The 25,256-nt window shown below is 39.4% G+C and overlaps 1 protein-coding gene across 1 annotated transcript in view; it reads right to left on the reverse strand.

Annotated features, from left to right (window-relative positions):
- Positions 1-1,685: 1,685 nt before the first annotated feature.
- The window catches only part of LOC132103306 (copine-4-like), a 35,568-nt gene continuing 11,997 nt past the window's right edge, over positions 1,686-25,256 (reverse strand). The window contains exons 3-15 of the mRNA XM_059508304.1: positions 24,874-24,945; positions 24,354-24,428; positions 21,163-21,246; positions 20,991-21,080; positions 14,859-14,957; positions 13,448-13,534; positions 13,109-13,168; positions 11,947-12,080; positions 10,077-10,131; positions 8,437-8,488; positions 5,188-5,321; positions 4,870-5,106; positions 1,686-2,395 (exon numbers count right to left, since the gene is read on the reverse strand). Coding sequence (XP_059364287.1) covers positions 2,264-2,395; positions 4,870-5,106; positions 5,188-5,321; positions 8,437-8,488; positions 10,077-10,131; positions 11,947-12,080; positions 13,109-13,168; positions 13,448-13,534; positions 14,859-14,957; positions 20,991-21,080; positions 21,163-21,246; positions 24,354-24,428; positions 24,874-24,945 — 1,311 coding nt within the window. The 3' untranslated portion in view covers positions 1,686-2,263. The remainder of the gene's footprint in view (positions 2,396-4,869; positions 5,107-5,187; positions 5,322-8,436; positions 8,489-10,076; positions 10,132-11,946; positions 12,081-13,108; positions 13,169-13,447; positions 13,535-14,858; positions 14,958-20,990; positions 21,081-21,162; positions 21,247-24,353; positions 24,429-24,873; positions 24,946-25,256) is intronic.

The raw sequence follows: 25,256 nt of genomic DNA on the forward strand, positions 1-25,256 counted from the left end.
CCCGTGTGAACCAGGCTTACGAGACCAGGTCAATGGCACACGGAGTTCTAGCAGCAGACACATCTCTAGAACAACTGTTAAGAGGAGACTGTGTGAATCAGGCCTTCATGGTAGAATATCTGCTAGGAAACCACTGCTAAAGAAAGGCAACAAGCAGAAGAGACTTGTTTGGGCTAAAGAACACAAGGAATGGACACTAGACCAGTGGAAATCTGTGCTTTGGTCTGATGAGTCCAAGTTTGAGATCTTTGGTTTCAACCACCGTGTCTTTGTGCGATGCAGAAAAGGTGAACGGATGGACACATGCCTGGTGTGACGACTGGGTGAAGGAGGAGCTGGAAACAAGTGCGAGTTAAACAGTTTAATGAATATGAAACTGACAAACAAGGGTACAACACGATGCTGGGAAGACGACAATCCAAGACGGCGATGAGGCGGTGAGCACAGGAACTGCGGGGAATCAAACCTAAGGTAAGTCGTGATGCTTTGTGGAAGTGCAGAGAGTGGATGAGGTTCCGGGGGAAGACACGGACCTCCAACGCAAACAACACAGAAGCAAGAGACAGAGATCAGACATGAAACAACGTTCTCACAAACACAAGACGTGAGACAAGCAAATATATAGGGAGTGTGTAATGAGTGACAGCTGCTGCTGATGACAATTAACAGAGACCCCCACAAACTAATCAGTGCAGACGCGAAACACACAGACTTCACCACAAAGTGCAAAACCCAGAGATCACGTTTTACCAACCGTGACACCTGGTTCCCACCGTGAAGCGTGGAGAAGGAGGTGTGATGGTGTGGGGGTGCTTTGCTGGTGACACTGTTAGGGATTTATTCAAAATTGAAGGCATACTGAACCAGCATGGCTACCACAGCATCTTGCAGCGGCATGCTATTCCATCCGGTTTGCGTTTAGTTGGACCATCATTTATTTTTCAACAGGACAATGACCCCAAACACACTGTGTAAGGCTGTGTAAGGGCTATTTGACCATGAAGGAGAGTGATTGGGTGCTGCGCCAGATGACCTGGCCTCCACAGTCACCGGACCTGAACCCAATCGAGATGGTTTAGGGGTGAGCTGGACCGCAGAGTGAAGGCAAAAGGGCCAACAAGTGCTAAGCATCTCTCGGGAAACTCCTTCAAGACTGTTGGAAGACCATTTCAGGTGACTACCTCTTGAAGCTCATCAAGAAAATGCCAAGAGTGCGCAAAGCAGTAATCAAAGCAAAAGGTGGCTACTTTGAAGAACCTAGAATATGACATATTTTCAGTTGTTTCACACTTTTTTGTTATGTATATAATTCCATATATAATTCCACATGTGTTAATTCATAGTTTTGATGCCTTCAGTGTGAATCTACAATTTTCATAGTCATGAAAATAAAGAAAACTCTTTGAATGAGAAGGTGTGTGCAAACTTTTGGTCTGTACTGTATATATATATATACAGATTCTGATTATATACAGATTATATATATACAGATTCTGATTCTGATTCTGATTCTGATATATATATATATATATACATATATTTACATAGTTAAATTTTAAATTTAAAAATTAAATAATTTTTGGGTGAGCTGTTTCTTTAGTATTATCAAAACATCAGTTAACAACTTGTTTCATGGCTTCGCTTCAAAATCACGCAAAATATGCATCATTCATAACAGAAAACTTTATTTTCAAACAATTTGTTACATCATCACTTAAAACTACCAAAAAATACTTCATTCTAAATCTTTATATGTGGACCGGTTTCAGAAGAGCAGCTTCACATAAAATAATTTAACAGGCCCCAAAAGAACAGGTAGAAAATCGAGGCTGGATTATTATTAACATGCAATTAAAATACAATCATGCATCTGGCCCTGCATCTGCAGAAAAAAGAACAAAAAAAGAGAGAAAAAGAAAGTCTGAATGTCCACAGATAACCTAATGCAAATAGATATTCATTCTCTAAGATCCAAAATGCTTTACAATGTAAGAACATTACGAAATGTAGCAAAATCTCAATAAACCTTTATATAAAAGAAAACAACAGATAATCCAACTATTCTTCAGATAATTTCAGTCATCATGCTTACATCGGTAGGACTTTTTGAGTTTTTGCTTTCGTCATAGTTGTAAGTCTGTACATGTATACAGTACATCTATGCAAGCCTCACAGGCTACGCATGCAAAACAAAGTAGAACATATTAGGTTTCAAATTCACAGAAACGTGCTAGTTTTGTATCAAGAAAAATAGCTTGGCGCTTCAGTGGCCAAATGTCCTGGAAGACTCGTACTCGCTGGGGCACTTGGGCTTGATCCCCTTGCTGTTGTAATAGTCCACCACCTGGTTTGGGACTTCGGCTAAGACACTTTTTGCCAAAGCAGCAGGAGAGGCCTAAGAAGTAGTAGAAGAAGAACAGAAACAAACAGTGAATCAAACATTTGCAGGGACATTTATCCATTTCGCCATCTGGTCCAGTTTGCCATTCCTGCGCTAATGATGTGTGAAGATACTGTACTTGCTGAAACCCACATGCATGGTGAGGAAAAGCATCCTAAAACTTGAGCAAAAGTGACTCATGTGACTCAAAGTTTCCTCGAGGAGCTGAGAGGAAATCAGAGGATAGCCACATCAAACCCCTCCAACCCCTGCTGAGTAAATAGATGGAGGAGATGATGAGCCGAGATGGTTTTTTTGTTTGTCAGGGGCTATCAATGCAGTACATGTCTGGAAAGAAAACAAGTCTTGGCACATTTCCCAAGAGGATCCCAATAAACCGTCACTTCGGCTGATATGGACACTCTTTTTCTAAATGTTGACTTGTATAAACAGTTTAATATTGATATAAGTTTAGAAACTTCTAGATCTATATGATAAACTGTATCTTAACTAAATTAATCTGATAGCTAATTTTAAATGCATTAAAAGTCTGTCTCTGCCCATTAAAATCATTTAAAAAGCATTTAATCCTGTTCTATCTCAGAGGTCTTAACCTTGTTTATAGTACAGTAAAAACTTTTTTTTTGTTTAAAATGGGTGTTTAAAATGGGTTTTGAGTGACACATGATCCCACATGATCTAATATGCTGATTTGGTGCTCAGGAAACATTTTCTTATTATTATCAATGTTTTGCTGCTTAATATTTTTGTAGAAATGCACATAATTTCCAGATTCTTCGATAAATAGAAAGTTCAAAAGAACAGCAGTACAAATGTTATTACTATCGTGTTTGATCAATGTAATCTTTGCTTAATAAAAGTATTAATTTCTGTCAGAAAAAATAAATCTTACAGACAACAACTGAACTGTAATTTTCAGAATGAAGAACCTTCCTCAGACAACCTCTCGGCTCTTTATTAAAAACACAGCCTTCCACTAACTGCAAAAATGTTGGGGTTTGTCACATTCTAGTTAAAGGGATAGTTCACCCAAAAATGTTAATTAGCCCATGATTTACTCATCATCAGGGCATCTATATCTGACATTCCTCTACAAGAGGAGTTATATTAAAAAATGCCTTGGCTCTTCCAAGCTGTGTAATTTCAGTGAATGGTGCCCCTGTTTTTGAAGCTAAAAAAAGTGCATCCATCCATCATAAAACTACTCCACTTGTTTTTGGGAAGTCGTGGCCTGGTGGTTAGAGAATCGGATTCACAATCGAAGGGTTGTGAGTTCGAGCCTCGGGCCGGCAGGAATTGTGGGTGGGGGGAGTGCATGTACAGTGCTCTCTCCACCTTCAATACCATGACTGAGGTCCCCTTGAGCAAGGCACTGAACCCCCAACTGCTCCCCGGGCGCCGCAGCATAAATGGCTGCCCACTGCTCCGGGTGTGTGTTCACAGTGTGTGTGTGTGTTCACTGCTCTGTGTGTGTGCACTTCGGATGGGTTAAATACAGAGCACAAATTCTGAGTATGGGTCACCATACTTGGCCGAATGTCACTTCACTTTCACTTTTCACTTTCACATGGCTCTGTGGTGTTAATAAATCCATTCTGAAGCAAATGATGTGTTGGTGTAAGAAAAATATAGATTTTTAAACGTGTATAAACTGTAAACTCCAGCTTTTGGTCGCTCAAGCAGGCGTGTTCACGACAAGGGGTTTTAGTACCGGGCTGCCTTTTTCGAGAACAAAATTAGCTCCTGCTCCGGAGCAGGGTCTAACCAGCCCAACTGGTACTAACCGTGACTTAGGTAGATATTGATTGGCCAGACGTGTTAGAAAATGCCCTGACCCACCATGATTTAAAACGCTGTGTAACATACTGTAAACATTGTGTCAACTTATTTCGCAAGTATAATGACAGACGCTGAAGTGCTTGTAGCAAATGTAGCACTGCCAGTTGATGTTGGAGATTCTTAATCCTCCTTTGCATTCTTTCAATCGCTTTACGTATACGTCGACATTCCATGTCCATTATTGTGAAACCCGCGAAACACAACAAAAACACAACTCCGATCAGAGCATCCTCCATCCTGCTGTTGTTAACTTTATTCTTCTTTGTTAACGTTGTTGAACGCCGCGCACAAATTACATCACTGTCGACTGGCTTACTTCACGTCCTAGTACACACAGTCGGTGCAACCCTTTAAATGGTACTGGGTAATAGTTTGCGTGTACATTTAGTTCTGGAACTAAAGTGGTGCGAAAGACCCTAATGCAAGACCAAATAAGTACCATAATTTGGACCCTATTCATTTATTTATTCATTAAGTAATTGTATACATTTGTTTATTGCTTTTTTTATCAGTGTCTATTTTGTATATATATATATATATATATATATATATATATATATATATATATACATACACACACACACACACACACACAGACACACATTTTTAATATGACCGTGTAAACTCACATGTTTGAAGTTACGGAACGGCACAAACTGTACAATGTCACGCAACACTGGTTCCCCTTTAGGCGAACGAAGGATTCCGTCATCACCGTCCAGCATCTCCATGTCAGTGAAATCCGCGCTTCCAACTCCCACGATGATGACAGACATGGGCAGGTGAGAGGCGTGGACGATGGCCTCTCGAGTGTCCGCCATATCTGTGATCACACCGTCCGTCAGGATGAGCAGGATGAAGTATTGCTGCATCGAGGCAAGAAAATAGAAACTTTAAAACAAGAGAAACTTTAGAGATGAAGAGTGATGGAATAGAAATACACTCACCATGGCCTCTTTGGTGTGCATTTCCTCTGAGGCAAAGTTGGCAACTTTCTGGATGATCGGGGCAATGTTTGTAGGACCATACAACTGGATCTTAGGAAGGCAATTCTGGTAGGCCTCTACTACACCCTGGATACCTGCAAAGTTAAAAAAGGTAGATCTGGAGCTGTTTGAAGGTATGAAAAACTCACTAATATAATATCAGGGTCATTTAAAAAGAAAAGAAGAAAAAAACAATTAAATAAAACAAAATATAAATAAAACTTTTATAAATTATTTCATTTCAGATCGTCGCCAAGGCAACATTTCTAATTTCTGTTTAGTTACTAAAATATCTAAAAATCATTTAAAAACCAACTTAAACTTATTTAATTTATTTCAGATATCAAAGCAACATTTCTCAATTTAAGTTTAAGTACTAAATAAATTCAAATTAAAAATGACTGTTAAAAATTACACAACAAAATTACTAAAGTAAAACTCAAAACAACAATAGCATATCAATGATACTAAAATAATTGTATCTCTTATACTTAATCATTAATTTGATTTATTTGATGTATTTTTCTTTTTTTAATGCTTGAAGATTCTGCATGCGGTATGTAAACTTATGAGCATTATATTTAAAGGACTGGAATGTGTCAGTTAAGGCTCAATCACTGCAATGAAGCAGTAATTCTGTTTACTGACTCGCTGAGCATGAATCTTAAGGTCAGCTTGTCTCTCCTCACCACGTCTCCAACTGTTTTATTTAATTAACACCTGTGAGCTTGAACGACTCAAAGGTGAAAGCATGCCATGCTGTGTGGCAGCAGAATTAAGATGAGAAGCCTTTCAAAGTGGATGTAAAAATGAATGTAATCGCTTCAGTGGCTTCCCCGCAAAGCGACCTTAATAGACTCTTCAACTCTGACACACATACTGCACTGTCTCTGTAAAGAATAAGTCATGCTGATGACATTAAAAGGCTTGAATTAACCCACTGCTGATGTCGTTTTATCATAACACCTTCCAAGTCTTCATTTGACCACCTTCCAGTCACATTTGACCAGTTCACACTGCTGCTGTGAGAATGTCTCTTACCATGTGCCCTTGTGTCTCCCTGTAATGTTAGCATTATGAATGAAAATTCATCACCTTCGGCAAATATAAATCTGTAAGTGTTGTTAGTTGTGATATCACATTGGGAGTTCCACCTAGGATTCATTGACTGTCATTGAGATGTGAACCGTCCCACAACCCCTTAGTGAAAAATATTTCTATTATAAATAAACATTTCCATATAAATAAAAATGTATATTTCAAGTAAATGCTTTTCTTTTGAACTTTTTATTCAACTAAGACTCCTGAACAAAGTGCATTACAGTTTTCACAAAATATTAAGCAGCACAACTGTTTTAATTGTCATGAGAATAAGAAATGTTTCTTGAGAAGCAAGTCAGCATATTAGAATAATTTCTGAAGGATCATGTGACACTAAGGGATCATTTGCCATTGTAGAAATAAATTACATTTTAAAATATATTAAACAGAAAATATTATTTTAAATTGTAAATGTATTGCACAAAATTAATGTTTTTGCTCTATTTTGACCAAATAAATGAAGCCTTGATAAGCATAAGATGTACTGACCCAAACCTTTTAAATGCGAGTGGATATGTTCTGTATATATATATATATATATACACACACACACACACACACACACACACACACACACACACACATTTCTTAGAAAAAGATTTTGCTATAATTCACTACTATTGAAAGACCATAATGGGCAAAGTTTGGTGTGGCAGCAGAATGCTTCGTCACAACACTAGCAGGATAATGCTAACCAGTCAAACCTTGACATAGTGATTACACCCCACTACTCAAAGGTCGAGTTTTCCCAGTTGAGCAAAACTTTTAAAAGGATTGCCTTTGAAAGAGTGAGAAGACACCTAGACACCTCACCACGATTTGTCTACAAAGATTTGTCAATATTTCGAAAGTTAAAATTACTAATAATTACACATCAATATCGTTCCCAATGCACTGTGTGTCTCGTCAGGTGTGTTGGGACAGCAATACTGTCATGCTGGATTTTCCAGACTATACCAGGGCGGAAAGGTGTGTTCTCTGCTTGGGGTAGATTGGCTGGCATGTGTCCTGGTGGGCTGTGAGCTATTTGCTATTCCTGGACGAGACAGGCCTGGCTGCTTGATCAAAAGCTGAGTGGTCTGTGCCCATTCTGGGCGCCACCCTGGTGTGTCTGCGCTGATAGAGGTGGAACAGAAATAGCAAGGGAAATCAAGTGACACCTATACACTAGACCAATGATCAATTTATCCTGCTCATGGCTGAAGGCAGGGATGATGGGAAAGCTAAGTGCCAAAAACAAACTGAGAGCAAACTAAATACAAAATCCAATCATTTGCAACTTCTGACTTGACTTCCAAGGCAACACCATCCCAAAGAGAGTTGGGTTACATTTCAGTGGATAGATGACTTGACAGAGGCTTTCTCACAATGACAGAATTATCATTTATATTACATTACTTTCCCATCTGTTTCTGTTTTTTAAGTATTCATTGTTCTTATTTTTTCATCTTTACTCTCTGATAGCAGCCACCCTTTTAGGAGACACGAGTTTCAAACTTTTAACAGGTTGTGATGACGCAAGCCTACCAGGAGATTGTGGTCTAAAAACAACTTTGCTTTTGCAGCACAGGGCGGTTAAATATAAAGCAGAGTGGTAACAAATTGCAATAAAATATGTAAACTTGTATCCTACAAAATTAAACAATGTCCTCAAACTCTATACAGGAAGTTCTGGTCTAAAGCAAGGCACCACTATCATTTCACCTTGCCTTAAAACATCTGTTTTTGTGTTGACAGTCATTTTTACCTGCTGTCTTGGTCCAGAGAGACTTATTATTGGGGAAGGGGAGGGTGTGACATCAACGTCAACCACGCCTCCCTTTTTCAGAATTTCCCTCAGGCCATATATTTTATCGCAGCATTAAACATTAATGTGTCCACCTTTGCCAGTAGCGTATCTCTGTAATTCATCTATGTCTATATTGATCTCCTTTGTGTGAGGGGACAACACTACTGAAGGGCTGTCTGACTTTGCCAGTGTTATGTTGAGGCTTTAAGTAGTTCAGTCCCAGTGGGCAAAGTTTACACAGAGTAGTTAATGCATCTGCATTAAGGAGATAAATTAAGATCTGGAATAGATAAAATATTAGGATAAATGCTCTATCATACCTGCACATTCTGGGTTGTCCTCATTGAAGTTTAATGCAAAGTCATGTGAAACCTGAGGGGAAAAGAAAGAAAAAAGAACATAACCTTCTTAGGCTATCTGTGGCATCAATAAAATACTCTTTGAAAATAATTCATACCATATATTATGCAGTTGTTAGTTCTCTGAATTTGACTGGCTGAGTAGCTTTCCAAGTGTTTTGATATAGTCCAACAGCAGGGACTTTTCACTGTCTGGTTAGGATTTTTCAGTGACATTTCTGCAGGTTACACCAGTAGGTGATGACAAATCACAGCTTTATAAGTGAGTCATTAATCACTAAAATTAATAATTCAAAACAGTTTCATTCAGGAGCTAAACCCTCGACTGCCTTTATAAGTCACTGAATTATTTACTCAACCGATTCATTCAAACGCTGAGTCATTTGGGTGCAAATAACCATATGATGGGAAGTCCAAATACATTTCTCCAAAGTGATTCTTTTAGACTGTTCCCTTCAGTGGTTCTCCAGTTCTTTTTACATCATCACATAATTCCGACATCCCAGCTTCACTCAAACACATTATTAAAGCCATATGTAGATACATTTTTCTAGTAATTTATGTTTATTGTCATCAGTCTTATATTTGATTTTGATTGGTACTGTTGGCTTGAACTGCTGTGATAAGTTTAGTGTAATGTTGAGTCCAGAACCATTGCAAAAACTGTTTATCCAAAATGAATCATTGCAAAAAAATAAATAAACAAAATAATAGTTTTATGACCACATTACTCCATTTAGTCTGAATACTGAACACATTTGAGAGAGCACTTAGTTCATCGACTGACTGCTGATTCAACATGGTAACAGTTTCAAACGATTTTGATTGTCTGATTGGGTGAACTGGTTCAATCTGTTTACTGAATAGAACCGGTTCAAAATAATGATTTGTTCATTCCTTCCCACAGTTCATTCAGACCCAATAGTTTATTCAAGTGTTGACCATGCTTGGTTGGAACTATTTTGGTTGGGGGAAAAAAAACTCAACATCCTGTGCACTGAATTCTTTATTCAGTCTTGCAATTGTGCTGTGTTGATTATAATTGGTCAGTTAGTCTAATATTTTTATATATTATTGACTGATAAATTGTATAATTGTCCCAGGCACCTGATTTCATAGCTGTGTTAGTTTCATATATCAGCTACCACTTTGCTATCTTCTCACATGATAAATAAATTAAACTTTAATCAATATTTAATGTACATTTATTTATTTATGTGAAGTCAATAGTCTTGAAATAAGCAGGATAATATACATTCAGCTTTTCTGCCAGCCTTCCCAATTCCAGCCTTTCTATTCACATTGTAAATGAACACAATTTTAATTACCAATGTTTTAAGATTTTTAAGAGATTTTAACAATAAGTCTGGAGTGAGGGCTGCACATCCAGATATATTTAATCTATTTAGTCAAAACTATTTAAGCCTATGAATACAAAACACTCTCAGCTCAGAACAAAGGCACATTATCTGTCGGAGGTAAATTAACCTTCTGATATCAGTTTTCTCCAACGGTAGCCTAAGAAGAAGCATCGTTCACTCTTTATCCCATTAATGCAAAATTCCCATAGCACCCCTCACTATAAATGTTAAAGAAGTTACCTTCAAGTCCGGAGGTATCCGAGCACCAAAGCCAAAGGCTGGGAACATTTTGTCACTGCCAGAAAAAAAAAACGGACAGGAGATTAGAGCTGGCCTGCATTGAGGATCTTGAGGATTACTTACCAAATTTCCCATCATGCTTTCCTGTCTCAATGGCCCCTCATCACTGCTCATTTGTAATGGACACAGATTTGCATAATTGTTGTTAGTGCCTGCCAAATCAGCAAGCACTGTGATTTCAGATTTCATCTCAACCAAACGTCCTGATGGATATGCATTCATCTCGTTCTGGAGTGATGCCGGAGCACGACATGGTGCTGGAAATGAGCTTTTGAATGACCTTTCAGAGTACTGTAATAACAGTTCAGCTACAGTGGTCAAAAAATGCTAGGATTAAGCCTGTTATGCAAAAACTGCTTCGGGGTTTCTAAAGAAGCACCAAATGTTAAAATGCAAAGGCCACAGGTCTAATAAAATATGATTTGAAAAAAACTGGCTGTCTGTCCAATTGTTACTCCCACATTTAACACATCGTTAATTAAAACAGGCCCAATCTGTTTTTTTTCTACAGCAAAACAGAGCATCTATGTAAATTGGGATAAAACAATGTTTTATTTATTTATTCATAAATTCCAATTAACCACTCTCTATTTATTGTTTGAAGTGAATAGCACTGTGAATTAAGTTTACTGTGATGCATCTTGGTCATGTCACAATAACTATTTTCCCTGTTTAATCTCTGAAGTTCAGGACATCTCATTTCTTCATATTAACTGTGTGCCTACAGCAGTAAATCAGTCACTGATTTAACAGATGGTGTTTTTGTATTAAGGTACCTCCTAAGGAAACTAGTCTCAAACCAGCTTCCAAGGCACCATAACATCATGTATAAAGCAATGTATGACCAGCATATTGCTCTATGTGCTCCAGGGCTTTCGGTTAAAAAATAAACAAATAAATTTCACTGTGAGTAAAACACCTTCTATCATGTGAAATATTTATATTTTTCTAGTGAAAAATGTTCTTTGATCAGAATACATGGATACTTTTGAATGGCCATCAATGGTGAATGATGCATCCACATCTACAAGTTTTTAGAACCATGCTAACCAGCCAAACCTTGAGCCCTTGTTTCATTCACATCACATTTTTATGATTTTATGATTTAGATTTTATGATTTAACAAATAAAATCCCAATGTTGGGACTCTGAGAACTGACTCACGTATAGTACAGACCAAAAGTTTGGACACACCTTCTCATTCAAAGAGTTTTCTTTATTTTCATGACTATGAACATTGTAGATTCACACTGAAGGCATCAAAACTATAAATTAACACATGTGGAATTATATATGGAATTATATACATAACAAAAAAGTGTGAAACAACTGAAAATATGTCATATTCTAGGTTCTTCAAAGTAGCCACCTTTTGCTTTGATTACTGCTTTGCACACTCTTGGCATTCTCTTGATGAGCTTCAAGAGGTAGTCACCTGAAATGGTCTTCCAACAGTCTTGAAGGAGTTCCCCGAGAGATGCTTAGCACTTGTTGGCCCTTTTGCCTTCACTCTGCGGTCCAGCTCACCCCTAAACCATCTCGATTGGGTTCAGGTCCGGTGACTGTGGAGGCCAGGTCATCTGGCGCAGCACCCCATCACTCTCCTTCTTGGTCAAATAGCCCTTGATGCCTTCAGTGTGACTCTACAATTTTCATAGTCATGAAAATAAAGAAAACTCTTTGAATGAGAAGGTGTGTCCAAACTTTTGGTCTGTACTGTATGTGTGAACCTAAACAACTGGTGTATGAAAGAAAGTCGAGAACCGTGAGAGCTGAAGTTGGGATTTGATTGGCTGTTCAGCCTGCTCACCTGTCATAGTCTTGGCAAATCTCCCCCACTGCGACTAAAGCTTTCAGATACTCATTAGGCTGGTAGGGGTGGATGTAGTGTAACGAACAACTGTTTCTAGGATCCCCATTAGAGGCTGTGAAATCAATCGCTACCTGAAAAGACAAGCAGCAATCAAAGTATTGCTTTGATGCTAATTACTCAAAATGTATACACCACGTGGAGAATCTCTACAGAGTGCTGTCTCCTACCGGCATTGACAGAGAGTAAACAGACTGTATAGAGCTGTAAAATGCATGAATTTATAAAGTCATGCACTAAAAGTTAATAGCATGGACACACGTGACTGACTTTTTTTTCCCTATGATCACAAAACATAAGAAGTGGTTCTCAAACCCTTTTAAGATGACAACAACTAAAATAAAAACTTTGGACAATGTAACACTCCAAATCAATAGGAAGGTTATACCCAACATCTTGAAATAGTTTCGATCACCAACCCATAAGTTTGCTGAAACTTATGTTTTATTCATTGATTAAGTTTAACTACATATAATTAGTCCTTAATAACCCTAATAGATTTTATAGCATGCATCTAAAGTACATGTGCCAACATTTAATTAATCAAGATCAATCCCTCTCCCTTAGCCATACCATTTTCTGTTTAAGCAGAAAAGGTTTGTAAAAATCGCAGGTCTACCAGTTTGCTTTCTAGAGAAAAATTTACACTCATTAAAAATGCATTACATAAATTCATAAAACAAACATGAGGTCAACTGAATTGAAACTAATTCTAAAAACCTTTCAGGAGACTGTACATGATAACAATTAAGGAAGAACTTATTGTGACAGATAATAAAAGCAATGAAACACTACGGTGCACACAAAAGTGTCATGCAAAATTAACAGCGCTGTAAGCAGGTGAGACAATTATTACTTATAAATTATGCACACACACACACACACACACAAAAAGCATTTAGAATGATACTTTGTTTTTCCTGTTCCCATTAGTATGTACATGTTAATGAATAATAAATAACATAATTAATTAAACAAAACTGGCGGCTATGCTAATGTCAGAGAAAACAAATAATAATGGATGATTCGTTTTATACATATAAACAGAGATAAACAAACTCCATCAACTAAGAAAGCATGAGTTCTATCTGCCTGGACTTACTGTAAACTGTATTTGACAACCACCCATGATGTAGTCCAGAAAGGAATGCATCTTAATTATCTGTGGATACAAAAGGGCAGGTTATCACAAATTCAGGCACTTGCATGTTGCATCTCCTTCTCATCATTTCTAATTTATGTCAATTGTGATCAAATACAGTGGCCATTTGCAGAGCTGGGATCTCACATTTTAGCCGGATGGAATGACTTCTAGCCATGTGAAGTTCCCACCTCTACTATAACCATCAACGCCTCTGATGACAGCATGACACTGTCGAAGGCCTACGGGGAGGAGACAAGGTCCTCTAGAGAGAAACATTTTATGATGAGAAAATATTACCTTGCACTGATTCAGAATGACAATCCCAGAGTTCTTGTAATTCTTCTTCTTGACTTTATATTTGGGGTTTATGCATTCCCACTGGAACTGTCATTGTTTAAAAAATATAAAAATAAAAACAAACCATTAGCTTTCCATCAGTATTGGTTGGAGTGGGCGATCGAGAATATAATAGCTTCATTAAAATGTGTGAGATGGTGCATAATCGCTTCCCATTGAAGCAGTGAAGGCCAAAAATAAGTGCTCCAGTAGACAATAGACTCAAAAACAACAATTTCAGTCATAATAATGAGGAATAATGTCGAGCCTGGAAGCGATGTTCTAAAATAATTAGCAGAGTCTGGTACCAATGCCTGCGGTATTTAGATACAAGCCCAAGTGTTCGGGACTTCACAAGAGAATGAGGTGTCATCCAGCTATAGATGTGCATTTTAGCAGAGATACAATTAACTGACAGCTTAAAAGACAAGGACTTATTGTTTTCAAAATCGGCTAATTTAGTCTTTAGCAGTAATGGTTAATTACTGGATCCATTTTTACAGCAAGTTGCACATTGTAGACTATTAAATGGAGACTGAAAACTCTTTAACACCTTTCATGGAACAACATCTTCATTATCGATTATTAAGGAGGTGTTCATTTTGTGTGAATTTTCAACAATAAAAAATGCAATTATCCAGTTTGTAAACAGCATAGTGATCCTGAAATGCAATATTCAAATTACAGAAGTGACTAAATGGACACTTAGAGATCTAGCAGGTGCAGGGTTACGAACTCTGATGTGATGCTTTTTGTGACACATTGTTTTGCAGACATTACAAAACAGCATTTCAAAGGCATTCCATTAGTTTTGTCATTTAGTTAAATTATTCTACTTAAGCAATTATTCCACTTATAATTACATTAGAGCACATTGTTCTTTTGCAGACAGTCATTTATGTTTTTTTGTCAGGTCTTAAATGAATTTGGTTTCATATCAATAACTCAAACAATCATTGAATAAATCTGAAAATATAAATCTGAATCTATCTATCTGAATCTTTGTATATCTGTATATCTATATATCTATATCTATCTAGCTATATATCTATACATCTATCTATCTTTTTAGATGACTAGAATATGTGAGAAAAATCCAGCAGTTCAGTCCAGGGATAATTCTCCACAGAATCTGTTTAAGTGTAGAAAAACTAAACTAACTGTGACCCACATAATCATGAAGATCTCTTCATGTAACCTCATTCCTATTTCATCTTTCACTTTTGCTGATTACTCTTGAAATCAAACTAGTTTGTACTCGTCAGTAGCGCATCTTGCTCTGAATATCTTACAGAGCTGTTTCAAGTAAAGCCAATTGGATATAAAAAAAAAATCCAATAAAAAAATTTAATTGAATGGTTAAAACTGTTACCTGTCTTCCATCCATTGCTGATCGCATCTCTTTGAATGTAGCTTGAAACTCTCCTATGAAATCATGCTTTCCGTTCGAGTCCCAGTCCCACACTGTACACTGGATGTTAAGGGAAGAACACAACAGGCTAAAATGTAATATTAATAAGGCATCTAAAGCAAATATAACTAAAATCTATAGGGTATGTGTTGGTCCAGTGGTATGCATGATTTAACTCTTGCATCTTTCACTTTTTTCATATCATTTGATTTCTTCTCTCCTATCATTTGATTTCCTCTACAGACATCTCGTTTGGATACAGTTTTTTCTGCATTCCTCTGGAGCTGAAATAAAAGATATTCTGCTGGATGTGCACACCATCTACGCTTGCTGAACCAACTCAACTACACATGGTCCACAGAGAAAGCTGAACACCACAAATGTCTGGAACCCGAACACACAGAATAAAGAACTGGAGCAGTCTTGGTCATCACTGTGCCCTATGCATTCATGCATTAAATATAAAGTGACATTACAAATTAATTAAACTTTGAAGGTTTTCTGCAATATTCAGAACAACATCACAAAATAATGTTGCTGTAAAAGATGAGACCAGGACATAGTGTGGGTGCTTTTCATTCACACAATACTTAGCCGGAGCAATTCTCTTTTACCACGTTTTCATAGTTTTATGATGCAAGATGGAAATGAGTTGGACAAGCACAATTTAAAGCTGATGTGTTTTTTTTTAATGTTATTATATTTTCTTCTTCAGTAAGCCATTTGTAGCCATTCCACCAGCCTGAAAGAGCAATATCGGCTCAATTAATGCCATTAGATGGGGTCAGAACTATCTGTTTGTTCTAGACTAAGAAGTCTAGTTGAAGACATATATATATATATATATATATATATATATATATATATATATAAACTTGATGCTATTAGTGGCAAAGAAATTAAACACTTCAGTTTTAAAGCAAAGAACACATTTATAATTGAGAAAAAAATGTAATTGCTAAACCATTAAAAATAACTTTGAAAAAAAAAAAAAAAATCTTACCAACTCTGAATTTTTGAACGTTAATATATATGCTGTATATATGTTAGATTGTTAAGAAAATTGCATATAAAGGATAACCATTCTGTCCCCTGAGGAAAAGTGTTTTATATGCATAATTATCCCATGAAAATCTGAAACTGTGGGAAACTTAAAGAAAGGCATACTAGTTTCTTATTGTCAGCAGATAATAAGAAATGTTGCTGTTTAATATTTATACAATCTACAGTATTACAAATGTGATAAAGGGAGATACTGTATATATGCATGTTTCATGTTATAGACTTACTTCTCAAGTGCTGAGAACAGTTTAAATATGTTACAGCAAGCAATATACTGTTATAAGATTTTATGTTTAGGTATACTGGTTCCCCCGACTGCACTAAGAACCAAACAACTGATGTTAAGCATTCTGGAGAAAGGCTGAGAGTTTAATGTTCATGAGAGAGTCTGTCTGAAAGTGTCTAGTTCATCATTTGAAGAATGAGATGTCAGTGTACACTACAAGAAAAAAGAAATCATAACACTTAATATTTCATTAGCCCACAACAAATATGTTTCTGTGGAGTCATGATAAGGCCAGTCAAATACCGTCAGGATCCAATCAATCACAGTTATTATGAGTTAAGCACACATGACACCATTACGGCAACCATTAAGTGTACAGCAGAGGTTTTAAAAGGAAGACACATCTCCCACACTGATCGTCTTTGCTCTGAGTGGTGTGACAGCAGCGTTCTCTCCTTAAGGTCAGGTTTGGGAATGGGGTGAGCTCCAGCTGTGAGCTGAACTACCGTGAGTGATTCTGCAGATGGCACTGAGGACAGCTGGTACTAAATGAGGCTTAGCTGTTCACTTTAATAAGGTCTGAGTTCTGTTCAGTCATGAGTGGGCAGAAGGGAGGCCACATGCAGCCATATGCTGATGCACTACAAGCAGGAAAAGAGGCACACAGGTGCCCTTAAGGGATGTTTACAGGGGGCCCAACCATCTTACTGTTAAATGGATAGTCTATGGAGTATACAGACTCCATCACTCCAGTGTAACACTGTGCTTTAAAGATGTACACCACCAAAAGTAGTGAAAATAAAGAGTTTAAAATTGTTGCAAAAAATCTAGTTAAAAAAATTATGTTCTTTTGAACATTCTATTAAAGAATATATATATATATATATATATATATATATATATATATATATATATATATATATATATATATATATATATTTGTTTTTTTTTTAAATGGCACTTGTATACTGTTTTTGTTCTCTTGTTTATCTGACTGCTTCTACTGTTTTCATTTGTAAGTCGCTTTGGATAAAAGCGTCTGCTAAATGATTAAATGTAAATGTAAATATATCACAGTTTCCACAAAACTGTCATGATAATAAGAAAACTTTAAGAAAACTTTAAAACTTTTTTTCTTAAAACTTTAAGAAAAAGGGGTCGTTTTTATTAATTCAGCTATTATTTTATATGGACTATATGGTCTTTTATATGAAATCTTATTCAGGTCAGTACTAAATAAAAAAAAATAACATGCATTTTTTTTGATCCCTCTTATTTTGATAATATAATTAACATTTTGCAGATACTGCAAAGTTTATGTAAAATGTTATATATATTTATATATTAAAATGAAATAAAAAAAACAGATTAATAATAAAATGTATGTCAAAAAAAACATTAATGCTTGATTCCAATAAAAATGTACATAAAATTAAATGTATTCATTCATTTATTACTGCAGTGCAGTGGAAGGCATATATCTTGATTATAATCATTTATAATCAGGAGGTACTTTAATTTAGAATCTGGTGGGAAACTGCAACTTTTAATATTAAATTTGCCTGCTTGAGCACATTCGTGTCAAAATATTATCCAATATTACACTTATGCAACAGTATCTCACTCACACAAAAAAAATGAGTCTATACTTCACTAACTGCATCAAAATGCACTGGAAATCTGAACATTGAAATGTGCCTTTCAGTCCAATTTTAGTAGAATTATTGACTAATAAACAGACCATTTTTACAGAAGAGCACCTACATCAAATTACAAGCGCAATCCATGCATTTAAACTTTTTATAAACTGCGTCTAACAGGAACATGATTTGCAAATGCTAATGTAAATGTAATGTAAAACTAAATTCCATATATTTATTTGTTAGTGTAAGACAAATACACATTCTGTCACAGTGTCTGGGTTGTGTTCCCTGGGTTTCCACTAGGTGTCCTCAGTTCCCACAGTGTTTATCATTTATCACTTCCTGTCTCCTTATTTGGTCACCTTCCTCCTTGTCTAGTTAATTGATTGTTCCCCACCTGTCTCCTGTTTCCCCATTATCCTTTTGTGTATTTATACCTGGTCTGTCTGAGTCTTAGTCACGGAGTCCTTGTTTAATGTTGAGGTTATTTCATGTCCGTCATCTTGCCTTGCCTTGCCTTGCCTTGCCTTGCCTTGCCTTGCCTTGCCTTGCCTTGCCTTGCCGCCAGCCCAGCGCCACAGCACAAGATGGCCGCCAGCTTGGAGCCACAGCACAAGATGGCCGACTCAACGCCTGAGTCTCCAGACAAGGTGTCACCGACTCGCCAACATAGAGGGCGGAGGAGGAGGAGACAGGCGTCTACCGTTCCTCAAAGCCCAGAGGAAGTTCCCGAGGCGGTGCCCGATGCTGTTCCGGAGGCCGAGGCGGTGCCCGATGCTGTTCCGGAGGCCGAGGCGGTGCCCGATGCTGTTCCGGAGGCCGAGGCGGTGCCCGATGCCGAGGCGGTGCCCGATGCCGAGGCGGTGCCCGATGCTGTTCCGGAGGCCGAGGCGGTGCCCGATGCTGTTCCGGAGGCCGAGGCGGTGCCCGATGCTGTTCCGGAGGCCGAGGCGGTGCCCGATGCTGTTCCGGAGGCTGAGGCGGTGCCCGATGCCGAGGTGGTGCCCGATGCTGTTCCGGAGGCCGAGGCTGTTCCGGAGGCCGAGGCGGAGGCCGAGGCTGTTCCGGAGGCCGAGGCGGAGGCCGAGGCTGTTCCGGAGGCCGAGGCGGTGCCAGAGGCTGTTCCGGAGGCCGAGGCGGTGCCAGAGGCTGTTCCGGAGGCCGAGGCGGAGGCCGAGGCTGTTCCGGAGGCCGAGGCGGTGCCAGATGCTGTGCCCGATGCCGAGGCGGTGCCCGATGCCGAGGCGGTGCCCGATGCCGAGGCGGTGCCCGTTCCGGAGGCCGAGGCGGTGCCCGATGCCGTTCCGGAGGCCGAGGCGGTGCCCGATGCCGTTCCGGAGGCCGAGGCGGTGCCCGATGCCGTTCCGGAGGCCGAGGCGGTGCCCGATGCCATTCCGGAGGCCGAGGCGGTGCCCGATGCCGTTCCGGAGGCCGAGGCGGTGCCCGATGCCGTTCCGGAGGCCGAGGCGGTGCCCGATGCCGTTCCGGAGGCCGAGGCGGTGCCCGATGCTGTTCCGGAGGCCGAGGCGGTGCCCGATGCTGTTCCGGAGGCCGAGGCTGTTCCCGATGCTGTTCCGGAGGCCGAGGCCAAGGCGGTGCCCGATGCTGTTCCGGAGGCCGAGGCGGTGCACGATGCTGTTCCCGATGCCAAGCGGTGCCCGATGCCGAGGCGGTGCCCGATGCTGTTCCGGAGGCCGATGCTGTTCCGGATGCCGAGGCGGTGCCCGATGCTGTTCCGGAGGCCGAGGCGGTGCCCGATGCTGTTCCGGAGGCCGAGGCGGTGCCCGATGCCGAGGCGGTGCCCGATGCTGTTCCAGAGGCGGTGCCCGAAGCCGAGGCGTCTCAAGTCTCCACAGGCAGTCCAGAGTCGAGTCAGGTTCCAGTTGACCCTCCAGAGGCGAGTCAGGGGCCAGTGAACTCTCCAGAGTCGAGTCAGGTGCCAGTGACCTCTCCGGAGTCAGGGCCAGTCACCGCTGATCCTCCGGAGTCAGGGCCAGTCACCGCTGATCCTCCGGAGTCAGGGCCAGTCACCGCTGATCCTCCGGAGTCAGGGCCAGTCACCGCTGATCCTCCGGAGTCAGGGCCAGTCACCGCTGATCCTCCGGAGTCAGGGCCAGTCACCGCTGATCCTCCGGAGTCAGGGCCAGTCACCGCTGATCCTCCGGAGTCAGGGCCAGTCACCGCTGATCCTCCGGAGTCAGGGCCAGTCACCGCTGATCCTCCGGAGTCAGGGCCAGTCACCGCTGATCCTCCGGAGTCAGGGCCAGTCACCGCTGATCCTCCGGAGTCAGGGCCAGTCACCGCTGGTCCTCCGGAGTCAGGGCCAGTCACCGCTGGTCCTCCGGAGTCAGGGCCAGTCACCGATGACCTTCCAGAGTCAGGGCCAGTCACCGTTGAACTTTCAGAGTCAAGTCAAGTCACTGGGTGGTCTGCTGCTCCGCCCTGTTGGACTCCGGCATCGACCACAGGGGCGTGGTGGTCATCTGCTCCACCCTGGAGGACTCTGGCCTTGACCACAAGGGTGTGGTGGTCTTCTGCTCCGCCCTGGGGGGCTTCATGTTGTTGTTTTTTTCCTTTTGTTTTTGTGTTAATGTCGGTCCCTGTTCCTTTCTGTTAGTCTGGCCCTCCGTCCCTCCCCCTGAGCCTCCACCTGTCCGCCTCCCTCCTGGTCTCTGTTTTGTGTCTGTCTTGGAGCGTCTGGGAGCCGCTCCGTAGAAGGGGGGTACTGTCACAGTGTCTGGGTTGTGTTCCCTGGGTTTCCACTAGGTGTCCTCAGTTCCCACAGTGTTTATCATTTATCACTTCCTGTCTCCTTATTTGGTCACCTTCCTCCTTGTCTAGTTAATTGATTGTTCCCCACCTGTCTCCTGTTTCCCCATTATCCTTTTGTGTATTTATACCTGGTCTGTCTGAGTCTTAGTCACGGAGTCCTTGTTTAATGTTGAGGTTATTTCATGTCCGTCATCTTGCCTTGCCTTGCCTTGCCCTGTCTTCGTGTCTTGTATGTTTGGATATTCTGGTTTTGACCCTGCCTGGACTGTTTACCCCTCTGGATTACCCTTTGAATAAATATCATACCCGCACTTGGTTCTCTCTCCTGTGTTCTCTGTAACACCGATCGTGACACATTCATCTCCAATAGCAAGTGACATCATATTTTACCTTCAGTATTCTTTCATGGTCTCCACTACATAGTGAGTTAAGGGATGTCTTGAAGGTCTTCCACACAGGGTTGAGGTTATTCATGACAGTCTGTGTGCATAGGGGAAGAATGCGATTCAGTATCGTTTAAGCACTATCACAGAGAAAACTTAGAAAGAAATGGTTGTCTTACCTCTGTTCTGTGCACTAGCTGCTGAGTGTTGTCATCATTTACCCTGTAAATCTCTAAGAATGGATCCGACTTGCTGAAAAAATCCTGAGGGAATAACAAACAAAGAGAGAGATCAGTTGAACATCTCAAACAAAGTGATTCTGGAGAGTTTGTACATTCCATAATATGCATGATGCATCTAATATACATTCATGTAGCCTAGCCGCATTGCCACTACATGAAACATTGTTTGTTCAGCAAAAACTAATTGAAAATGAATTGTGTCTTGCTGGTAATTTTTTCCAAGCAGCTTCCCGTGCTCCCATTTTCAGCCGCCCCATTCCACTTCTGCTGCTATCTGTTTGATTTGGGGTCTCCTCACCTGATAGGACCAAATATGGTGGGGGATCGATGATACATTAATAGCAACATACAATATAGGCCAAGATAATCAAGCCACTAAAATTACATGATAAATGTAATCAAATGCACTCCTAGTTTATTTTTAATTATTTTATTATTTTTCAGAGACATAGAGACTATTTTGGTCTAAATCTCTTATTTTATTTGATCATCAAAGAGCTCCAAAAAGATTCACTAATGTTGCCTTTGCAAAATATAAACTGCTATTTAAAACACAGTATTACACGCCTCGTTTTTATTAATTAATACTGATTGGTCAGAAGCAGCATGTAGCTATTAGATTTTTCTAATAAATGAAATCCTTACATAAAATATCATCAATATATATCATTAATTGAAATATATAAATTGTGCTGCTTAATATTTTTTAAAGCCTGTGATACTTTTTTTCAACTAACAATCTAAAAAAAATGTCTTTACTATCACTTTACTATAACTTTTTATCAATTTAACAAATTTAAACTGTTCTCAGCACTTGAGAAGTAAGTCTATAACATGAAACATGCATATATACAGTATCTCCCTTTATCACATTTGTAATACTGTAGATTGTATAAATATTAAACAGCAACATTTCTTATTATCTGCTGACAATAAGAAACTAGTATGCCTTTCTTTAAGTTTCCCACAGTTTCAGATTTTCATGGGATAATTATGCATATAAAACACTTTTCCTCAGGGGACAGAGGCAGGTATGCTGAATGATCAAAACAGCACTGAATCACCAGGAACCATTTTCAGGACTTTCAGATCCTTCCAAACAACTTTAATACATAAAAAGGGCCACATGCACAGAAGATTCACAACAGACTACTCACAGAATAGTGCTCAAAGATAACGTCTACTACAGTAATGTTCTCCTAAAGGCTTGAAGTTATTCAGCCAAAGTTTAAGTCGTAAGAATGAAACAGCAACTTATTAAAAGTTATCTTGACAGCCTGAGTCTCTGATCAAAGTTTTAATTACTCAGATAACAAGGATATGATTTTCACTAAAGGAATATGACTTAGGAAAAGAAAACAACTCTTAAATGAAAAGTGATTTGAAGGAGGCTTTCCTGTTCTACCTTCTGATTTCCTGTCAAGCAGCAGAACGGGACGCTCTGTGTGAAACCGAGATGCTCGTGGATCATTTGTTATGCTTGTATTAATCCCTCTTATTAATTTTAGTCCCATGTAATTACCCTGCTGACAAGAGTTGATTGTGTCTCCCACAGGAATAGTACTCTCTCTCTTTTCTTTCTTGACTGTCTGACCACATTTCCGAGTATGGGGATTGATCAAGGCTGAAGTTTATTTTTAACAGCATCCCTGATCATTTCTATCTGATCACAACAGTTTCAGTTGCTCATTTCACATTTCTGTGTTGATCCTCTCACAATGTAATGTAGACTTTGCCATGAGGCTGTTACTGAAGGCTGGGAGAGTTCAATTATATTTGACACCAAAGCAAACCATGGTCCCAATGAATAGAAATGAAAACTGCTGTTGCTCATTTCTTATTTCTTTAAAGGCACAGCCACAAAAAGGTCTCTACTGCTTATCAAGGCTTCATTTATTTATTTTTTAAAAATACATTAAAAGAGTAATATCATGAAAAAATACAACTGAAAGCAACTGTAATATATATATATATATATATATATATATATATATATATATATATATATATATATATATATATATATATATATATATTGTTTTCTATTTTAAAATGTTTCATGTTTCTATATTAACAATTTATATATAATAGTTAATCTATTCTTGTAATGGCGAAGCTGAATTTTCAGCATCATAACTCCAGTCTTCAGTTTCAAATTCCTTCAGAAATCATTGAAATATTCTGATTTGCTGCTCAAAAAAACATTAACATCATTGTTAAAAACAGTTGTTGTGGACCTCAGAGAAATCTTTATAATCTGACCCCTTAACTAATTGCAGACAAAGGGCCCTATTTTAAAGATCTAAACACAAAGTATAAAGTGCACGGCCCAGGTGCACTCAGGATGTGTCAAAATCCACTTTTGCTATTTTAACGACGGAAAAACGGTTGGCGCGCCAGGGCGCATGGTCTAAACGGGTTGTCCCTATTCTCTTAATGAGTAATGAGTGTTTTTTGGGCGTAACATGCAAAAAAACCAATCAGAGTCTCATCTTCCATTCCCTTTAAGAGCCAGTTGCGCTCGTGCCATGACGGATTTGCTATTTACATGGCAGAATTTGGCAAGAACAAAGACAGAACGCGTCTCCGAGATGAAACGGAGCTGTTCGTGTGCGAGCAAAAAGCCTAACTCTGATACATGTGATGACTATCCATTATGACATGTAGGCATATATATACTGTATATATCTATATATATATATAATCTTATGCATTGCAATCCTTTAATTTTTAATATTTGGCATGTTTGTGTGCTGCTGTGCATCCCTGTTTAATAAGCAGCATGCACGCTCTTTAAATAACAAAGAAAAAACATTGCGCCAGACTTTAGACCAGGTTTGAGCTCCTTAAAATAGCATTGCACCAGCAATGCGCCTGAACACACCTGTTTTTTAGACCAGCACGCCCATGGGCGCAAAAATGAGCGCAAATGCATTTGCTAATTAAATGATGTGGTGCTGGATGGGAAAATGTGAACGGCGCTCGACTGAAACTAGCAAACACACTTGCACTGCGCCTTGCGTCGCATTGCGCCGGGTGTATTATAGAGCCCAATAACTGATGGTTGTTGTTACAGTACATAATATCATTTTATATTCTGAATAGACGTGCAGAGGAGGTCTTCCTACCTTATCATCCAGCTTCCTCGCACTGAATGAGAGTTCCACGTAATCGTTATTTCCTGTTAGCTCCTCAGCGGTGATCTGGAGAGATTGAGAGTGATGAATTGTTTTTAGCAGAAGAGAAAACAGAATCAAAAGCTAACCGTGAAGACTGACATTTGTTTTATAGATCTCGCTTTCCTCACCCACTGAGTTTAACATGTTCAACTGTTGCTAGTGCATTCCTGTCAGTGTGCATTAAGGAGCTCCTCTGGCTATTTTCTGCTATTTTGTCTGATAGCTCACATTCAATACCACATCCAACAGTTTTGGAAGGGTTTTGTATATATTGAGAAGTTGTTCTATGTTTGCCTGGGTTCAAAAGTGGCATTGATCACCTATCATATAAAGTGCAAAGCTTTTAAAGGTTATACCGTGAAATGTTTGCATAAGGCCATTTGCTGGTCTTGTGCACTGCTGGATGTTTACATAAGTAGAGCGTGAGAGAAAGCAAACAGATCAATTTGGGATTTAGGAAAGTGCTCACCATAATAGACGATTTCCCAACTGTGTTGCCCTGTTTAAGGAAGGCTTTGGTGATTTTTCTCTGGGAGATGATCTATTTGGACAGAAATAAGATATTTTAAGTCAGTCAGAGGCCACCTTGTTTTGATGGACCGAACACACACGAAAACACATGAACATGTGCAATACGCAGCACATAATAACACTAAGAATTTGGCATTAAAGCTTAGCTCATAATTACACCATGAAGTCTTATCCACTTCATATAAGTGCTGCATTATTAACTGTTAAATATTTATAAATAGGAGGGAGTGCTTTTGGTTTTATTTCCCCAGGAAACTCAGCATGATTGAGTGTCAACACCACGCTTTCTCACTTTATTAAATGCAGCTCATTTCAACAGCG

This window comes from Carassius carassius, chromosome 24 (genome assembly GCF_963082965.1).
Source record: "Carassius carassius chromosome 24, fCarCar2.1, whole genome shotgun sequence".
Classification (NCBI taxonomy): domain Eukaryota; kingdom Metazoa; phylum Chordata; class Actinopteri; order Cypriniformes; family Cyprinidae; genus Carassius; species Carassius carassius.